Below are 20,128 nucleotides of genomic sequence, written 5' to 3' on the forward strand. Positions count from 1 at the left end.
ACAATGTCCAATTGCTACGCACCTCGAAATCCTCATTTCCGTACCTGGGCAAGGCATGATATTACATTCCTGATATTCCAATGATTGTCCTAGACAGGGAAGCCCTCCATTCCTTGGCGCAGGATTATTGCACATTCGCCTTCGACTTCGAATTCCCCGGCTGCAGTCTCGGCTACACTGTGTCCATGATAGCCAGGCAGACCAAGCACCATTGACCGAATATGCAGACGTTCTTCCATACCGTAAGATATTTCCAGAAAACCCTGTTGGAAACAAGAGAGTAATGTCAAAGATCTGAAGTACTGAATTCAGAAAAAAAACTGCTTTGCTCTGAGTAAAAACAAAACTGATGGTGGAACTTATACTTTATTAAGTCAATGAAACCTTTTCTACTCATTGGGCAAAGTTTCTAAAATAATAAGTTTCCAACTATGTAAAGTTATGTTCTTTCCACATGTAGAACATTTTAGCCAGAGATCAAACTTGACTAAATACTGTTTAAGGAAAATCACTTCCTCGTGTAAGATCCATTTTAGATGGATTCCTAACTGAAATTGTAGTGAAAAAACAAGATCAGACATTGGTATCAGTTTAATATTATCACAAATGTTCAGTATGGCTTCAGTTTAGAGTTTAACAATGTATAGTGCTTTAAAGAAGACTCTATTTCCCACCATTAAAAGTAGAAAATATTTCACGAGTTACATTTGATCAACGAGCACAGGCTGGATTCTACAAATAACATTTTTTCTAAAAAGTAAGTATTTTTTAAAATACAAATATAGTCAACAGTTTCTCCTAGCCTTTAATCAATTGTAAATGAGTAAATGAACAATTAAGTTTAAACCAAAGAAAAATGTCACCACCTTTACAACAGCAATGGTTCTACATAAGAATGCAGTGTTCAGAGGGAACCGCTTAAAGAAAATGCCATTTTAACTAGCATTTTCAGACAACTATTAAAATTAAGGAAATAGATGCAATTTTTGGAGTAGATGTTATCAGAATGTCAAGCTCAAGCATGGCACTGCCATGGTCATTTCTGGGTCACCCTGCTCTAAATATCTCCTTAGATTGGCCACAGTATCATGTCCAAAGGTTACAGAATAATTTTTTTTCAATCTGTGATCTTGTAAGCAAACCTATCCATCTAATATTCCTAGCATTACCAATTAATTTTTTCAATTGAAGAACCAAAATATTTCCAAAACCCAACATTTTGTTTGTCCTCACCACCACTTGCAGAGCAGCCAGTTGATCCATCACTAGAACAGTAACGCATTTCTATTCTTTGACGGCCAACATCCAGGAAGTTTGGGTCAGCCAGGCGGGCTTTGCATGTGTATCTAAATCTCTGCTCATAATGACCTCCATTGTCCGAGATATTAACAGGCGTCCAAGGGGTCCAAGGAGTGGTCTTCTTGAGTTCAGGGCACAGGTTAGTATTACAAAGTTGGTATTCCTGTACAATCACAAAATAAATGAGAAGAGGAATTTGAATGTTATCACAATATTCTGTTTCTAGAAACAACAGTGAGTAAAGCATCAATGTCCATTTAACTTCAAATCTGTGTACTGTTTGTGCTATTGGTTATAAGATGCAACTTTTTCAGGTTATCTGATTCTATTCCTCTTAGAAAGGGAGAAGAAAATAAGATCACTGCAGAGGTTACTGAGTTTTCAAAACTAAAACAAAAAGACATGCAAACCACTTGTTATCTTCACTCAAGTTGTCAAACTCAATTAAAGAACAGTTCGAGAAAATTGACTTAATTGTAATTGTTACAGGGATGGGCATTCTACCTTGGCAACTTAAAGCAAATGCAACACCAAGAAAAATCAAATGATCTTAATCGTGCTGCACTGTACTACAGTTGCTGATATGAATTCCTGTCACCATGCCCCACAAAACTATTGCCAAACTGATTTAACCAATCTCAAGCAACTACAAATTAAAATCCAATATGAACAACCGAAGAACAAATCATAACTTTAGACAACTGAAAACATAATTATAATCTGGCATTCTTACTTTCTGACAAACAGTACCTGAAAACTTAACATAACACAATTTCCCACATATCTAATAACAAGTAATGTAAATTAAACAGAAATTCTAACTGCAAAGACCTGAAAATAAGTTTTCACCAAGTTAAATCTTGCTAATCCCTGCAGAATATAGATAGCAATCCAAAGTAGACAACTTGGAGCATTTTTAGGATGCTTATCCTCTTAAGAAGACTTTATGTTACCCCATCATGTGGCCCTCCCTGTTCTCTGCCCAATAATATTTGTGTGCCTCAAAAATTAACTAGATCCTGCTGAATGGCATTTCACTGAAACAACAGAGGTCTATTCTACTGTGCCAGTATTTTTTGTGTCTCTTTGTGTTGATGCAGTCTATCCCCCTTAATAAGCATGAGCATTGATTATGTTTCCTGAATATCTTTGCTCTGCAATGCCTTTGAACATCTGCACAATGATATATCTGTTCTAACACTGGCTTTTGTAGTACTGATCATATGAAGGAATTACATTATTTTGAGCTAAACTGACTAAGTTAGATATGAATTCAAGAATAGCACTTGAGACTCCTCGGTCCTGACATCATGGGGAATTTTTTATGATGGACTGAAAGTAATGCAGGCTATAAATTGAGACCGAGCTCCCAATTTCAAATATCAAAAGCCTTTGCATTACATGATGTTCCACCTTAGGAGCATTAAATTGTAATATCGACTCAAGTACCTTATAAGCTTTGGTAACCAAAGAAGGTCGGTCACTGGATTCTGTTGCTGAAAGCAATCCATCAATCATTTTCTTGTTTGTGGGAGCTAAACTGATCCTAAATAACCTCATACAAGTTTTAAAAATATGCAAGTGTTGAGAAACCATTTTAGTGATCAGAAACTCATGGGCTGTGATGACAATCATATCACAAATACAAAATGAAAAGTATATCCTCTAATATACTGGAAACTAACAACCGATCATTCAGCATTCATAAAGAGGAGACAGGTTAATATTTGGGTAAAGACTTTTACACCAGATGACAGGTTACGTATAGCAATATTTTTCTCCTTTCTGCACAGATACTGACCAATATATAATTCACTTTCAGCAAACATTCTTTGATTCAAATATCCCTTGCAAATCTACATCTTCTCTTCCTAATGATGTCTGCATTTGCTGCAATGTTATATTTATAGTTTTGTTATATTTATAAATGAAAACTTGTAGGTATTCTAGATGTTATAATGGTCAATATGGTCTCTTGCTATAAAGCTGCAGACACGCCGGCTTAACAGAAAAGCTGTCACTCAATATGAGGGATCTGTGATAATTTTGCTTATGATGGTCTAGCTTTATAACATCAATTTCCAATAGCAAGACTCATGATGGTCAGGGAAGAAACATATATACACTCCCTTCTTTCACATTTTATGTACCTGCTTTTCAAATTTGAATGATGTAGCAGCATTAATTAATTAATAGCAAATACTATGAAGATGTGTTGGAAAAATAGCCCACTAAAACTGTCCTCCAAGGAAGTTAGTCATAAATTTCTTTGCAACTATTTCGATAAAAAATTTCAAGGCAGTGAAAGGATTAGAATACTTCCAAGTGGAAGGCGAATTGAGTTGGATAGGTTGGAAAACATAGGACTAACTTAGATATCAGTTAACTTATGTTGAAGATACAAGACTCTTCCAATGCATCACCAACTCCACCACATGTCAGGAAACTATTTTCATTGCTTATACATGAGATCGATGCTCCCTGCCTGATTGAAACCCAGGCCTCTGGCATTTTGACCTCGGAGTTCCTCAGCTGACAGCAGTAGTTTCTTGACAGAAGGGCAGGTGACTGAGGTGTCAGTGGGGCAGCACTTTGGGGCCAGCGACCATAATTCTATTCGTTTTAAAATAGCGATGGAAAAAGATAGACAGATCTAAAAGTTGAAGTTCTAAATTGGAGAAAGGCCAATTTTGACGGTATTAGGCAAGAACTTTCGAAAGCTGATTGGGGGCAGATGTTCGCAGGTAAAGGGATGGCTGGAAAATGGGAAGCCTTCAGAAATGAGGTAATGAGAATCCAGAGAAAGTATATTCCTGTCAGGGTGAAAGGAAAGGCTGGTAGGTATAGGGAATGCTGGATGACTAAAGAAATTGAGGGTACAGTTCACAAAAAGGAGGAAGCATATGTAAGGTATAGACAGGATATATCACATGAATCCTTAGAAGAGTATAAAGAAGGTAGGAGTATACTTAAGAGGGAAATCAGGAGGGCAAAAAGGGGACATGAGATAGCTTTGGCAAATATAAATGAGGAAAATCCAAAGGGTTTTTACAAATACATTAAGGACAAAAGGGTAACTAGGGAGAGAATAGGGCCCCTCAAAGATCAGCAAGGCGGCCTTTGTGTGGAGCCGCAGAAAGTGGGAGAGATACTAAATGAGTATTTTGCATCAGTATTTACTGTGGAAAAGGATATGGAAGATATAGACTGTAGGGAAATAGATGGTGACATCTTGAAAAATGTCCATATTACAGAGGAGGAAGTGCTGGAGGTCTTGAAACGGGTCAAGGTGGATAAATCCCCAGGACCTGATCAGGTGTACCCAAGAACTCTGTGGGAAGCTAGGGAAGTGATTGCTGGGCGTCTTGCTGAGATATTTGTATCATTGATAGAGGCAGGTGAGGAGCCGGAAGACTGAAGGTTGGTGAACGTGATGCCATTGTTTAAGAAGGGTGGTAAAGACAAGCCAGGGGACTATAGACCAGTGAGCCTGACCTCGGTGGTGGGCAAGTTGTTGGAGGGAATCCTGAGAGACAGGATGTACATGTATTTGGAAAGGCAAGGACTGATTAGGGATAGTCAACATGGCTTTGTGCGTGGGAAATCATGTCTCACAAACTTGATTGAGTTTTTTGAAGAAGTAGCAAAGAGGATTGATGAGGGCAGAGCAGTGGATGTGATCTATATGGACTTCAGCAAGGTATTCGACAAGGTTCCCCATGGGAGACTGATTAGCAAGGTTAGATCTCATGGAATACAGGGAGAACTAGCCATTTGGATACAGAACTAGTCTCAAAGGTAGAAGACAGAGGATGGTGGTGGAGGGTTGTTTTTCAGACTGGAGAGCTGTGACCAATGGATTGCCACAAAGAACGGTGCTGGGTCCTCTACTTTTTGTCATTTACATAAATGATTTGGATGCGAGCATAAGAGGTATAAGTTAGTTGTTTGCAGATGACTCCAAAATTGGAGGTGTAGTGGACAGCGAAGAGGGTTACTTCAGATTACAGCAGGATTTTGATCAGATGGGCCAATGGGCTGAGACGTGGCAGATGGAGTTTAATTCAGATAAATGCGAGGTACTGCATTTTGGGAAAGCAAATCTTAGCAGGACTTATACACTTAATGGTAAGCTCCTAAGGAGTGTTGCTGAACAAAGAGACCTTGGAGTGCAGGTTCATAGCTCCTTATAAGTGGAGTCGCAGGTAGATAGGATAGTGAAGAAGGCGTTTGGTATGCTTTCCTTTGTTGGTCAGAGTATTGAGTACAGGAGTTGGGAGGTCATGCTGCGGCTGTACAGGACATTGGTTAGGCCGCTGTTGGAACATTGCGTGCAATTCTGGTCTCCTTCCTATCGGAAAGATGTTGTGAAACTTGAAAGGGTTCAGAAAAGGTTTACAAGGATGTTGCCAGGGTTGGAGGATCTGAGCTACAGGGAGAGGCTGAACAGGCTGGGGCTGTTTTCCTTGGTATGTCGGAGGCTGAGCGGTGACCTTATAGATGTTTACAAAATTATGAGGGACATGGATAGGATAAATAGGCAAAATCTTTTCCCTGGGGTGGCGGAGTCCAGAACTGGAGGGCATAGGTTTAGGGTGAGAGGGGAAAGATATAAAAGAGACCTAAGGGGCAACTATTTCACACAGAGAGTGGTACGTGCCAGGAATGAGCTGCCAGAGGAAGTGGTGGAGGCTGGAAAAATTGCAACATTTAAGAGGCATTTGGATGGGTATATGAATTGGAAGGGATTGGAGGGATATGGGCCGGGTGCTGGCAGGTGGGACTAGATTGGGTTGGGATATCTGCTCGGATGGACGGGTTGTACATGTTGTACAACTCTATGACTCTAAGTACAGATTCGGGTCATAAACATCCCTCCTCCCACCTCACCGTTTGCTCACTGGTGCTTGATACATATTTTTCTGCTAAAGTCTCTCTCTCTGTTTGTGTTCAGGGGTGAAAAGTCTTCTGATGGGAAGCAGCCTGATTATAGAACATGAAGAGAGCAAGGTGGTGACTCATTGGGCCATGGATAACATTCCTGCACCTTTTGTAAAGGCATTTTACATATATTCAGATCTTTCATCACTTCTAAGCTGTCAAATTTCACAGAAAACCTATCCTCCCGTCGTTAAAAAGAGAAATGGCTATTAAAATGAAGGTTGAGTTAGATGATAGTGCAACTAGAGAAGACAAACTTCCTCGCAATGTGATACACAATCTGTGATGTCAAAGCCGATGAGTGAAGAGTTGATTATTAAAATACAACAGATCCATGTTACAGCTGAAGCAGTTTAATGAAATCCTCTCTAAATTGAAGTGTCACGTTAGCCCGAATAGAAACAACCTTTTGCTTGCAAGGTTATACTTAACTGTGCAATTATTTCCCAGACTGCGAACATATTCACATGTGTTTACGCTATATAATTTCCAGCAAATGCTGATTATGTATGGAAAATGGCAAGACTATCACGCAGGGGGTGAGGTGTCACGAACACTGAACTTTGCAAGACAATTATGTTTTAAAATGTAACTTTAACTCAAAATAAAAACAGTGGCAGTTTGAAGACATTTCATAGTATCACACAGAAAAAGACAGCTGTGGCTGAGACACAGGAACAAACAAGCTACTGCTGTGGAAGAGCAAGAAGAATAGTTTTGTGTTAATGACCAAGCTGGATGCTTTTAAAAGCTGGGTGACTGTTGGAAGAAATTAAACAGAATAGGCTCTTGAAGATTTTAAAAATGGACAGTCATCAAGAAAGTGCCTTGCTGCTGATAATCACATCAGGAAAACTCAGGAGGAACAGAAGAAAAATGAAAGTTTTGACCTTGGATGGCAAGCAGAAGTGAAGTCAACTCATGACTTTGGGATTGCCTCTTTAATATTACTTATCTCAATAGGGTGAAATATAATAAAGGATTTTGTGAGGCATATTGCATGAGTTAGTTAATGCAAATACATCTTTAGTTCGATGTATTAGTTGTCTGTTAATTAGCATTTGACCTTGTTCATTTTAGACTGTTGGCTGCAGTAAAAAATTTTTAAAAAATCTTTCAGTTCTTTTGTTCAGTCACTGGGAAATTCATCTCTATTTAAAAAGGTTATTGGCATCTGCAGCGATTGAATTGTATTTTTTTGGCACATGGAAGTAATTGATAGTCAGCATCGCTGGATAGACTGCAGTTTGCAATAGTTAGCAACTGGAAGCATCAGGCAGTGAAGACCTAGAAGACAGTGATGAGGACCAGAAAAGGGGTACGAGGACCTGGGAAAGGCTGATGGGTGCCTGGCAAGGGAGAGGGTGGTGAAGGCTCAGGAGAGGATGGCTGGGGACAAAGAGGTCAATGGTGACCCAGGGAAGGACGATGAGGACTTAGCAGAGGCTGACGAATGCATGAGAAGACAATGAGGGCTGGGGAGAGGGTGATGAGAGCTCGGGGAGGGATATCTGGGATACAGGAGAGGCTTTGGTGTGGGGAAGGGAGCGGGCCAGCAGCAAACAGGATATACTGCAGAATGTGGCTAAGTGAGTGCAACATTGGAACCAGCAGATAGCCACATGCATATGACATCCGAGATAGGAGAAAACACACAGACACCAGACGGTGTAGTGCAAGCCCTGTGTATTGGCACAACCGTCCATGATCAATCAGCATGTGAAATGAATGTATACAGAATCGTTATAATATCTAAACATCCAAATCACTCCCTGCAAGTGGATTGATTGCACACCCTTTGGTGCATCTCTGTTAGAAGCAGTTTCACATGGGATTTGGTTCTTGTTTCAGGTTTTTTTAGCAATGTAATCTCTTACATGATCCCCAAACGACCTAGTTTTAGGAATTAAAAGTCAGCTCGCCCATTGTGAACACCCAATTCAGCTGCTACCCGTGGAAATAAATTCCATTTGGAGGAGAAACACAAACAAAGGGAAGAAAAGAATATAATATTTTCTAGGATTGCATTTGTGACTGGAGAATGTGTGCTGCACATCTGTCATGACAAGTTGAAATAAAAACAGAAAGTAGTGGAATGCCTTTGTCAAATATTATGATACAGAGATATACCTTGACTATCAATTTTATATCAAGTATATAAACTTCTGTACATTATATCCTATTCAACGTGCTGCACACACTTCAATTCTTCAGTCATTTCCCAGAAATTCTGCATACTTCAGTGCAATTACTATTTCTGTGTGATGCCTGGTGTAAGGCAGAATTGATTGGAACATCAATCATAGCTGTTGCGTGAAGCACAAATATTCCCACCTGCCACACTTTGATAGACATATGAAATCAAACTTTAAACAGTGTTAACATGAATTATATTGTGAAAATTGAAATATGGGTAGTATACATTCAGCTGGATGAAGGTATAACGTTTTTCTTTCCTCATATGCAGCAAGCTACATTTGACAGCCCTAATAAAATAAATAAGTAAAAGGATGCTCAACCATTTTTAATATATGATCTGATTGATTCAAGACGGTTATGTAATGCACTGTCACGAACAATATCCTTGCCATAACCTTTCCTAAATCCAAGAGGGAGTCATTAACATTTTAGCTGCAGATACTCATGGCAAGAGTTATTGCAGTTTCTGAGCAGTTTCTTCCCACTCCACTGATGATGGAGATGACTCTGCTATAATTCTTTTGCACTGAAAACAATAAAAACATCTAGACTCGAAATATTAGCTTATTCTCTCACCATGGATGCTGCCTGACCTGCTGTGATCTCCAGCATTTGTGTTTTTTTTCAGTACAGATTCCAGCATCTGCAGTATTTTATTCCTCCATAACTCTTTTGTATCTCATCATTGTCAGGTCCAGAATCAAATCAGAGGTTGATTACTATTTGATTTATTTTCTGCACGGCGCTCACTAATGTCTCAATACAGCACCTAATTCCTACAAGTATGGCTGTCACTGAGCATTATTGGTTAGATTTCTGAGGGAGCCTGGCAATTCTTCTAGACAAGCTCCCAAGTCAGGATTTATTGCGAAATTCATAGGGCAATGTCTAGATAGATTCATAGTCATAGAGATGTACAGCATGGAAACAGTCCCTTCGGTCCAACCCGTCCATGTCGACCAGATATCCCAACCCAACCTAGTCCCACCTGCCAGCACCCAGCCCATATCCCTCCAAACCCTTCCTATTCATATACCATTCAAATGCCTCTTAAATGTTGCAATTTTTCCAGCCTCCACCACTTCCTCTGGCAGCTCATTCCATACACGTAACAGCCTCTGCATGAAAAAGTTGCCCCTTAGGTCTCTTTTATATCTTTCCCCTCTCACCCTAAACCTATGCCCTCTAGGTTTAGGGTGAGAGGACTCCCCTACCACAGGGAAAATATTTTGCCTATTTATCCTATCCATGCCCCTCATAATTTTGTAAACCTCTATAAGGTCACCCCTCAGCCTCCAATGCTCCAAGGAACACAGCCCCAGCCTGTTCAGCCTCTCCCTGTAGCTCAAATCCTCCAACCCTGGCAACATCCTTGTAAATCTTTTCTGAACCCTTTCAAGTTTCACAACATCTTTCCGATAGGAAGGAGACCAGAATTGCACGCAATATTCCAACAGCGGCCTAACCAATGTCCTGTACAGCCGCAGCATGACCTCCCAACTCCTGTACTCAATACTCTGACCAATAAAGAAAAGCATACCAAGCTCCTTCTTCACTATCTTATCTACCTGCAACTCCACTTTCAAGGAGCTATGAACCTGCACTCCAAGGCCTCTTTGTTCAGCAACACTACCTAGGACCTTGCCCTGAAGAAGGGCTTATGCCCAAACCGTCGATTCTCCTGCTCCTTGAATGCTGCCTGACCTGCTGCGCTTTTCCAGCAACACATTTTTCAGCCCTTACCATTAAGTGTACAAGCCCCGATAAGATTTGCTTTCCCAAAATGCAGCACCTTGCATTCCAGCCTACAGTCTGTATATTATCATGACATTCAATTCTCAGGGATTGTTGAAGTATGCTAAAGTTCTGACACGTGATACGAATTTCAAAAAGCAGCTCTCAATAAGTGTTAGTTCCCAATTTTGCATATTAAAGGAACCAAATACCTGTTTTAAGTCTTTGGTTTAGACACCAAAAATGTGTATCCCATTAAGTTAGGAGTCAAAGAACAAAGAAAATTTACAGCCCAGGAACAGGCCCTTCGGCCCTCCAAGCCTGAGCGGATCCAAATCTACTGTCTCAACCTGTCACCCAAATTCCTCGGCATCTGTATCCCTCTGCTCCCCACCTACTCATGCATCTGTCCAGACATGTCTTAAATGAATCTACCGTGCCTGCCTCTACTACCTCTGCTGGCAACGTGTTCCAAACGCCCACCACCCTCTGTGTAAACTACTTGGCACATGTATCCCCCTTAAACTTTTCACCTCTCAACTTGAAAACATGACCTCTCATTATTGAATCCTTCTCCCTGGGAAAAAGCTTATCTCTATCTACCCTGTCTATACCCTTCATTATTTTGTAAACCTCAATCAGGTCTCCCCCTCAATCTCCTTTTTTCTAATGAAAACATGTCTAACCTACTCAACCTCTCTTTATAGCTTGCACCTTCCATACCAGGCAAGAACCTCGTAAAGCTTCTCTGCACCCTCTCCAAAGCATCCACATCCTTTTGGTAATGTGGTGACCAGAATGTACACAATATTCTAAATGCGGCCGAACCAATGTCTTGTACAATTTTAACATGATCTGCCAGCTCTTATACTCAATACCCCATCCAATGAAGGCAAGCATACCATATGACTTCTTGACCATTCTATACACCTGTGCAGCAACCTTCAGGGTACAATGGACCTGAACTCCCAGATCTCTCTGTTCATCAACTTTTCCCAAGGCTCTTCCTTTTACAGTATAATTCACTCTAGTCATACCTGCACTACTGGGCACAGGCTGCCCCACTGTCAAATTGGGATGACAGTGTGTCTATTTAATACCTGAAAAAGGGACACAGCACCACCCAATTGCTACCCTAAATGTTTTCAGCACTTGCTACACTAGTTAATTTCTTTGTGGTCATCTGTGAGAATCTACGATCCAGGTTTAGACATGTGTTTCCCAGCTGCTTTTCCAAAAAAAAGGAGCTGAGTATAGAATGTTTATGGCACATGGGTGACACTACTTAAGTCAATGTTTTCAGCTTTCTGAACAAGACTAAAAGCCATTCATTTCGCTTATTATTGTAGGAATCTATGAAGGAACATTTGCAAGATGAAAGAGGCTTGTAAAAACTTTTTCATTTAGGTTATTACAGGAGCCAATTGTTCTGTTCTGAATTTGTCTTGAATGATTGCCAGTTAATGAATAGTGTGCATTTAAATATTCCAGTGCTGAAGGTGGTTAGTATCTAACTGTGTAAAGGTGACTTTATGGGGAAGTAAGATTCCTCCTGCCTTACTTTTGACTACTCTGGTGTCTTATGTATGAACAAAGTTCAAACAGATGACAGCGAGCTGAGGTGGTATATGAATGTTCATCTTGTTAGTCATTCCTCTTTCATCATTTTAATGATAATAGTCTAAAAGTTGCTATCAGCAACATCACTGTATGAACATGTCATTTACAATAATTAAGTTTGTGAAAAACGAATTTACTACAAATAATTTGATGTTTGTATTACAATATAATTATCTGTAAGTTCTATCCCAATGAATGGAAAAATTAGTCTGATTTTGCAGCAATTTGCATCTGAGAAAAACTACAAGAAATAGAGGAATAAGGAGCAATGGTAACATGCAATAAAAACAGAAAATGCTGGAGAAACTCAGCAGGTCTTGCAGCATCCACGAAGAGAGAAACACAGACAATGGTTTGAGTCCAATACGACGCGTCTTTAGTGTTACATTGGAAATGTTAACTCTAACTGCCAGTCCAGATGAGTTTCTCCAGCACTTTCTGTTTTTATTTCAGGTCTCCATCATCTGCAGATTTTTCTAACATCAAGTTTCCTCATCGCTTTCTTGTCTCTGTGGGGCTTCCAGGGTTTTCCTTGAGGACAGGTGAATTTATAAATGAAAAAAATGGGGCTGCAAGAAGATTCCTGACTTTTGTGGATAATTTTCTTGTTTCTTCCCCAAGTAAACATCCACTTTGCTAGGGAGTGGAAAAACTGTAACTCAGACCCTACATTTGGCTCCTCTTCAATCAGAGAGGAAGAAGGTAACCATGTTTTTCCCTGACAAGGTCATTTAGCTAGAGATCACTTGGAAAACTTCTGGCTGCTCTATTCTGGGATAGCTATAACAACCTGCATTTACTTACCACCCACAGTGTAGAAAAACATTCCACGTACTTCAAAGGTGTAATTAGAATCATAATATTGTTACAGTCCAGAAGGACATTGTTTGGTCTGTCATTTATTTGACAATTCTGCACAGAAGCCAGTCCCACTCCCTCATATCATTTCTCTGTAGCCCAGTCTTCATTTTCCTTCAGCTGCTTATCCAATTATCTTCTGAAAGCCATGACTGAATGCATCAAACCTACAGGCATTGCATTCCATATTGTAACTAATCTCTAAGAAAAAAATGTCCTCGTTTTGCCTTCAGTTCTTTGGGAATCAGCTTACATCAAATTCTTCTGGTTCTGGATCCTTTCAGCAGTGGGAAGAGTAGCTAACCCTAGTCTGTATATACCTTTCATAATTTCTGAACACTTATGAAATCTCCTCTCAAATTCTTTTCTAAGGATAACAAGGGGTTGATAAAGTATTGCACTGGAAAAGCACAGCAGGTCAGGCAGCATCCAAGGAGCAGGTGAGTCAACGTTTTGGGCAGAACCCTTCTTCAGGTCTGGGGAGTGGGAAGGGGCTGAGAGATAAATGGGGCTGGGAGAAGGTGGGTGGGATGGCGATAGGTGGGCGAAGGTAGAAGGTGATGTCATAGGTTGAGGGAAGTGTGGTGCGGATAGGCAGGAAGAAAGATGGACAGGTAGATCAGGTCAAGAGGGTGGATCTGAGTTGGAGGGTTGGATCTGGGATGGGGTGAGGGAAAGGGAGATTTGAAAACTGGTGAATTCCATAGTCATGCTGTGTTGTTGTAGGTTCCTGAGGCAGAAGATGAGGTGTCCCTCCTCCAGATAACAACCCCAACTTCTTCAGTCTATCAACATAACTAAATTCCTTCATCTCTGGAACTATTATCACAATTCTTTTCTGCACTGTCTCTAAAACTTACATATTGAAGCTAAAGTTTGTTGTCCAAAATTGAACACATGCTTCATTTGAGGCCAAGCCAGCATTTTATAAAGGTGTATTGTAATATCTAGACATTTGTACATTATTTTTCTATTTATAAAGTCTAAGAGTCTGAATTTTTAATGTAATTTTTAAACACTTTCTTAAACTACATTTCAACTTTAATGATTTGTTCATGAAAATTGCAGAGTTTTGTTTTTGCACCCCTTTAGAATTTTCTTTTATATCCAGTACGTTCAGTCTGGTTCACTAATATCCTTGAGGAAAGTAAATATTTGGGAATTCATATAACCTATACCAACTGTATTAGCCTCATTAATCCTGTCAGTAATTCATCAAAAATTAAATCAAGTTAGTTTAAAAAAATTTACCTTCAACAAATCCTTGTTTTCTTTCATTAATTAATCCATATTCATCCTGTTATTCTTGGCCTAGACTATCTTCCCACTTTTCATCGAAGAAAGATTTAATATTGGTATTGTCCACTCCTCTGGAAACACTCTTCACTCCACATCTAAGCAGCGTTAAAAGATTTGGCAAATACCTCTTGCAAGTGGCACTTTCACTTTCCTCAGGATCATGATTTGCATCCCATCTCGATCTGGAAACCTATCAACTTCAAGCACCGCCAGCCTTCCTGACATTTCCTATTTATCAACTTTCAATCCATCAAATATCTCAACTGCCTTTCATTGTGATTTTTGTAGCATCTTCTTCCTTGGTAGGCAAATGTGAAGTATTCATTTAGTATTTCCTCCATATCATCTGTCTCCATGCATGGCCCCTAAGTGATGACAACCCGCCTCTTCCTTTCCTTTATCATTTGCAAATCTATAGGAGGCTTCTAAATTTCCTTTTGTGTTAGCTGCAGTTCTCTTCTCATCCACCTTGCATCGATTATTTTCTTTTTCAATTCCACTCTGAACTTTTGATATTCAGCCCAATTCACAATATCAACCTGATATCTGTCATCTGCATCCCTTTTCTGCTTTAGCTCACTCTCTACCTTTTTCACTTGCCTTATGTTTTTTTCATGAGAATATAGTTCAATTATACTCAAACAGTCTCCTCTCTAAAGGCAACCCATATTAAAGTTTTGCATAGCAGTCTTTGATTCCAGTTTATAAGGGAGAGATATGTTCTCAGCCCACTGATACCAGAGCTCATCCAACTAAGTATTTTATTCTAGGTCCCATCTTGTTTTTTTTTTCATGCTTAATCTAAACCTTATGATAACTGTGATACCGTGATCACTATTCTCTCAATGATCCCCTAGTCAAACTTGATTCAATTCACCCATCTCAGATCCAGTAATGTGATCTCCTCACCAAAATCATACTGATCAAGAACGATCTTCTGAACACTCTTCAAATTCCGTTCCCCCTTTCTGCCCTTTACACTATTACTGTTCTAGTTTAGAACATGATAACTGAAGTCCCTCATCTTTACTAACTATGCTTTTTGCACTATTTTGTTATTTTCTTGGAAATACCCTTTGAACCTAATTTAAACTCACCCCAAAATCACCAGCAAACCATACATGGTCTGGTCTTTGCTGGTCTCACAATGGTGTCTTCTGTGTTGAGTTGCAAGCTGACTGGATTTGGCCTAGTTTGTGTACTAACTCATCGTAAACTGGTCTTAATGCCCTAGGAGTTTATATCCCATTTGCAAATCTATAGGAGGCTTCTAAATTTCCTTTTGTGTTAGCTGCAGTTCTCTTCTCATCCACTTTTGCACCATCTCGCCATCCATACTTTTAGCGACATAGAATCTTAGAGATGTACAGCACGGAAACTGACCCTTCGGTCCAACTCATCCATGCCAACCAGAAATCCTAACCTAATCCAGTTCCATTTTCCAGTACTTGGCCCATATCCCTCTAAACTCTTCCTATTCGGACACCCATCCAGATGCTTTTTAAATGTTGCAATTCCAATAGCACTTCCTCTGGCAGCTCATTCCACACACACACACATGTGAAAAAGTTGCCCCTTAGGTCCCTTTTAAATTTTTCCCCTCTCACCCTAAACCTATGCCTTCTAGTTCTGGACTCCCCTACCCCAGAGAAAAGACCTTGTCTATTTACTCTATCGATGCCCCTCATGATTTTATAAACCTCCATAAGGTCAGCCCTCAGCCTCAACTCTGCAGGGAAAACAGGCCCAGCCTATTCAGCCTCCCCAATAGCTCAAATCCTCCAACCCTGGCAAGATCCTTGTAAATCTTTTCTGAACCCTTTCAAATTCCATCCTTCCGATAGGAGGGAGAATTTATCTGCAGAATCACCATATATCTAGCCTCACGAGGACGTTTCACCAGAAGCAGTCCTGAGACTAATACTCATGATGCTCTGCATCTTAATCTTATTCCCCTTCCTTCAAGATCACTTCCCTCTTTCTGAAAACTGTAAAAACGTGCATGATATTATCAGCAGAAGATGATGCATTGCTATTAAGATGGATGCAGGCAACTTTTGTGACACACAGTAAAGACAGTTTGAGGCTCTGGCCAAGAACCAGGGCAGAGTCTGTGGAACAGGGATTCAGTAGGCCAAAAACAATAACAGCTGGCTTCTTTATGTTTAATACTACAAGCCCTGACCATTGTGGTCATCACTTTTTCATCAGGCCTCTCAGACTGCACTAGCAACTAACTTTCCTCCAGGTTCCAAGTACAAGAGCTTGCCAGGAGCAGACAGGCACCAGGGAGTATCTGAATAATTTAAATAAGCTTATCTCATAAATAAAGTTGGATAAAGTTAATTTTGTGCACTTTGGTTGCAATTCATTTGTTTCAAACCTAAGTTCAAGGCCCAGGGAAAACCTGACTCTTACATTTTTAAAACACATGAAAGCAGTCTTTGATATTTTTGACCAAATGCTAATTTTTTCAACATTCTTGATTTGCCAGTCAATTTTATGTTAAAATGAAGGATTGCTGACATGTTATAGAGTCATTGTAAATGAGAAGCAGCTCTGTCAGCCCTAAGGCACCCAGATCTATAAAATTTTTTGTCCAAATGTAGCATTAATTTCACAGCCCTCAAAACCAACATATTTATGCAGTTTGCACATCAAGACTGAACGTTTGGTTTTTGGAGATCTGGTGGTTCAAAGTTTGTGCAGGACTTGATGGTAAATTATTGTTACATGGGATCGCAAGCAGCAGCCCAACTCCATTTGTCTTAAAATACTGTTATAAAATCAAGGCTCCCTGCTTCCAAATAAATGTTCACAGATTTTATTTTAACACTGATCAGTTTTTAATTCACTCAAATGTTTACAGTTTTATACTGGGCATGCCTAGACTCTTGACAACAATATGTTTGTTGACTCTCAAAGCCCATGCTTAACTCAGTATGAGTAAGCACAACATTACCAACCAACTCCCTACTAGTATCAATGGCAGATGTTTAAGGTTAATGCTATGTCTGAACAATGGCCAACACAGAATCAATAAAACTCGTAAGATGAATCACCAGCCTCGAACAGGTCTGGAATTTTCAACAGGAATCCATCAATCAAGTATTCAATCACTGCTGTTCTGAGCTTTGTGATGAGCAAAGAAAATAAGTGGATCTGGGTTTATGAATTTCATACATACATTATGCTGCTGGTGCTGCAAAAAAGGCTTCAAAACGTCATTAATTGTGTCTATTGAACCAAAGTACAAAGGGATCTTGGAGTGCTAGTTGAGGATTCTCTAAAGGTCAACATGCAGGTTGAGTCCGTGATTAAGAAAGCGAATGCAATGTTGTCACTTATCTCAAGAGGGTTGGAATATAAAAGTACCGTTGTGCTACTGAGACTTTATAAAGCTCTGGTTAGGCCCCATTTGGAGTACTGTGTCCAGTTTTGGTCCCCACACCTCAGGAAGGACATACTGGCACTGGAACGTGTCCAGCGGAGATTCACACGGATGATCCCTGGAATGGTAGGTCTAACATACGAGGAACGGCTGAGGATCCTGGGATTGTATTCATTGGAGTTTAGAAGATTAAGGGGAGATCTAATAGAAACTTACAAGATAATACATGGCTTGGAAAGGGTGGACGCTAGGAAATTTGTCTCCGTTAGGCAAGGAGACTAGGACCCGTGGACACAGCCTTAGAATTAGAGGGGGTAAATTCAGAACAGAAATGCGGAGACATTTCTTCAGCCAGAGAGTGGTGGGCCTGTGGAATTCATTGCCACAGAGTGCAGTGGAGGCTGGGATGCTAAATGTCTTCAAGGCAGAAATTGATAAATTCTTGATGTCACAAGGAATTAAGGACTACGGGGAGAATGCGGGTAAGTGGAGTTGAATGCCCATCAGCCATGATTGAATGGCGGAGTGGACTCGATGGGCCGAATGGCCTTACTTCCGCTCCTATGTCTTATGGTCTTATAATGTATATCTTTCTAATTGCCATGTAATTTTTGTGTGTCATGGAAATTAATTCAGCTGACACCTCGATTTTAACACTGGTGCCTTCCCTTTACTATATGATCTCAGAAAGGTTTCATGTTATTGGAGATTTTCTTCAGAGTGAAAGTAACTTTGCAGCCAATACACTCCATGATATTTGCGTGAGAAGTTACAAGTAAAATCATGTTTTCATGTCATAAACAATGGAAGGTATTTTAGGCATGTACCGAAACCTTTGTGCATCATATAAACTCCAAGCAACAACATCAGATTTTCCTATTAGAAAGGACACATAACGCCTTTGGTGACCCTCAAAGTTATACTCACCATCTTGCAGCCTGGACAGTCATTACCATTCTGACATGTTCGCCTGCGGGCCTGGACACCTCCCCCACACTGTGCAGTGCAGCGTTCCCATGGGCCCCAAGGCGTCCAGAATGTGTGTGATGGACACTGAAGATGCTCATTGCAATACCTAGAAAAGCAGCAGAGTGACTAGTATAAACATACTGTGTAGTAGCAATCACAGGAAAATATTGCCACTGGTCTGGATTTTCTAAATAGTGGTAATCTCACAGACTAATGCCCCAGCCTTTTTATTTAAAGGAAAGGGAGATTGGAATATGTGAGAGGAAATTCAATCAGGGCTTCTTCAGGAATGCAAAGACACACCTCCATTCTGAGAATTCTTGTGCAGTGCAGAATTGCTGATGGGCTGACAAACCACACCATCTAATGGGTGCAGTCAATTATTGGACTCTGAAATTTATAGACCCTCATAGCCACTTTGACACCTGCTATCAAACTGTAAGTACATAAGGTAAGTGTGATATTAGGGTGCCAGGTGGATAGGGGAAAGATTAGGGGTAGGGGTATGCTGCCAGATGGGTACCTTGCTACATGGGTGCAGATAGAATGCCAGGTGGCAAGGGTGCCAGGTAAGTGATGTAGTGTTAAGATAGGTCAGAATAGGGGAGAAATGGGTCCATCGGGGGCAGCGAGGGTGAGTGTTGGGTCCCAGGTTGATAAGGGATGTGTCAGGCACAATGGTGGTTGTGTGGGTCGGATCCAGCTGTGGAAGGGTGGAGGGAATGGACAGTCAGGCCCAGCAGTGACAGTGACAGGACATTGTGTAGTGGGATCTGGAAGTGATGTAGTTGAGGGTGTGAGGTAATTAAGGGGTCTGATCAATAGTTATTCAGGACTAAGACTGTACTTAAGAGACTAACTTTTCCTGTATAACTACTTTTCTTAATTATACTGGAACCTTCCAAATTCTCTGATTTAAACAGAGGGCATGTTCCAGACTTAGAGAAATTGCCCAGTGGAAAATTCAATTTCCTGGGTAATTCCTTCAGAGTCTGCAACAATGGGAATTCCATATGTCCCCATGCACAATTCCGAACAACATTAGATTAATAACTGTCTGGCCATCGGGAAACCTCGGCTTGTGTGAGCATTAACAACATTTTTGACTAAGACCTAAGATAATGAGTAGGATTCACAAAAATATTACAAGATGGACATGTCAGAAAAATAATTTATGTTACAGGTCTAAATGAAACCTCATTATGAAAAGAAGACATACTTATTTCAAAAACATTTCACAACCCCAGGAATTAAACACAACAGTAAAAGTGCATTACTACAGTTGATTAAAATTTCTAATGAATGAATGACAACCATGCATTTCTGCTGGGAACAGAGGACTGCTTCAAGCTGTATTTCAGCACCTGCAATACCATAACAAGTTGGCTACATTTAGGATTTTGCTGACTGCTGTGCGTGACATAACTTAAGTACATGATATCTGATTGAATACAATGGTGGCGTGATAATCAAATGAATCTCTAAAAGGAAATTTCACTGAACCTGGCAGCATTTTATGAAAGTAATTCTCACATACATTTACAGTGCTCAGCTGTGAATGCTTCTGAGCGATGTTTAGATGACAGATTAACAAATCATTGTGCAAACTCAAAACAACCATATGACCATGCCTCCACTAGAAATGTACTGTTAGTACATATTAAGCGTCCCTAATTGTTAACTATTTTCAGATGCTTTTTTCTTTGGTTTTTCCTTCACTCCTACCCGAGTTTTCTAACAGCACTTCTAACAATACTTTAGAGTAAGGCATCAAGTCTACATCAACTCTCCAAAGAACATTCCACTCTCCAACCCTAT

The 20,128-nt window shown here is 40.2% G+C and overlaps 1 protein-coding gene across 2 annotated transcripts in view; it reads right to left on the minus strand.

Annotated features, from left to right (window-relative positions):
* sema5a (sema domain, seven thrombospondin repeats (type 1 and type 1-like), transmembrane domain (TM) and short cytoplasmic domain, (semaphorin) 5A) overlaps positions 1 to 20,128 on the minus strand; it is a 209,607-nt gene that overhangs the window by 23,124 nt on the left and 166,355 nt on the right. For both annotated transcript variants that reach the window (XM_072575518.1, XM_072575517.1), the window contains exons 15-17: positions 18,269 to 18,416; positions 1,234 to 1,462; positions 45 to 263 (exon numbers count right to left, since the gene is read on the minus strand). In XM_072575518.1, coding sequence (XP_072431619.1) covers positions 45 to 263; positions 1,234 to 1,462; positions 18,269 to 18,416 — 596 coding nt within the window. The remainder of the gene's footprint in view (positions 1 to 44; positions 264 to 1,233; positions 1,463 to 18,268; positions 18,417 to 20,128) is intronic.

The sequence above is a fragment of the Chiloscyllium punctatum genome, chromosome 8 (assembly GCF_047496795.1).
Source record: "Chiloscyllium punctatum isolate Juve2018m chromosome 8, sChiPun1.3, whole genome shotgun sequence".
Lineage (NCBI taxonomy): Eukaryota > Metazoa > Chordata > Chondrichthyes > Orectolobiformes > Hemiscylliidae > Chiloscyllium > Chiloscyllium punctatum.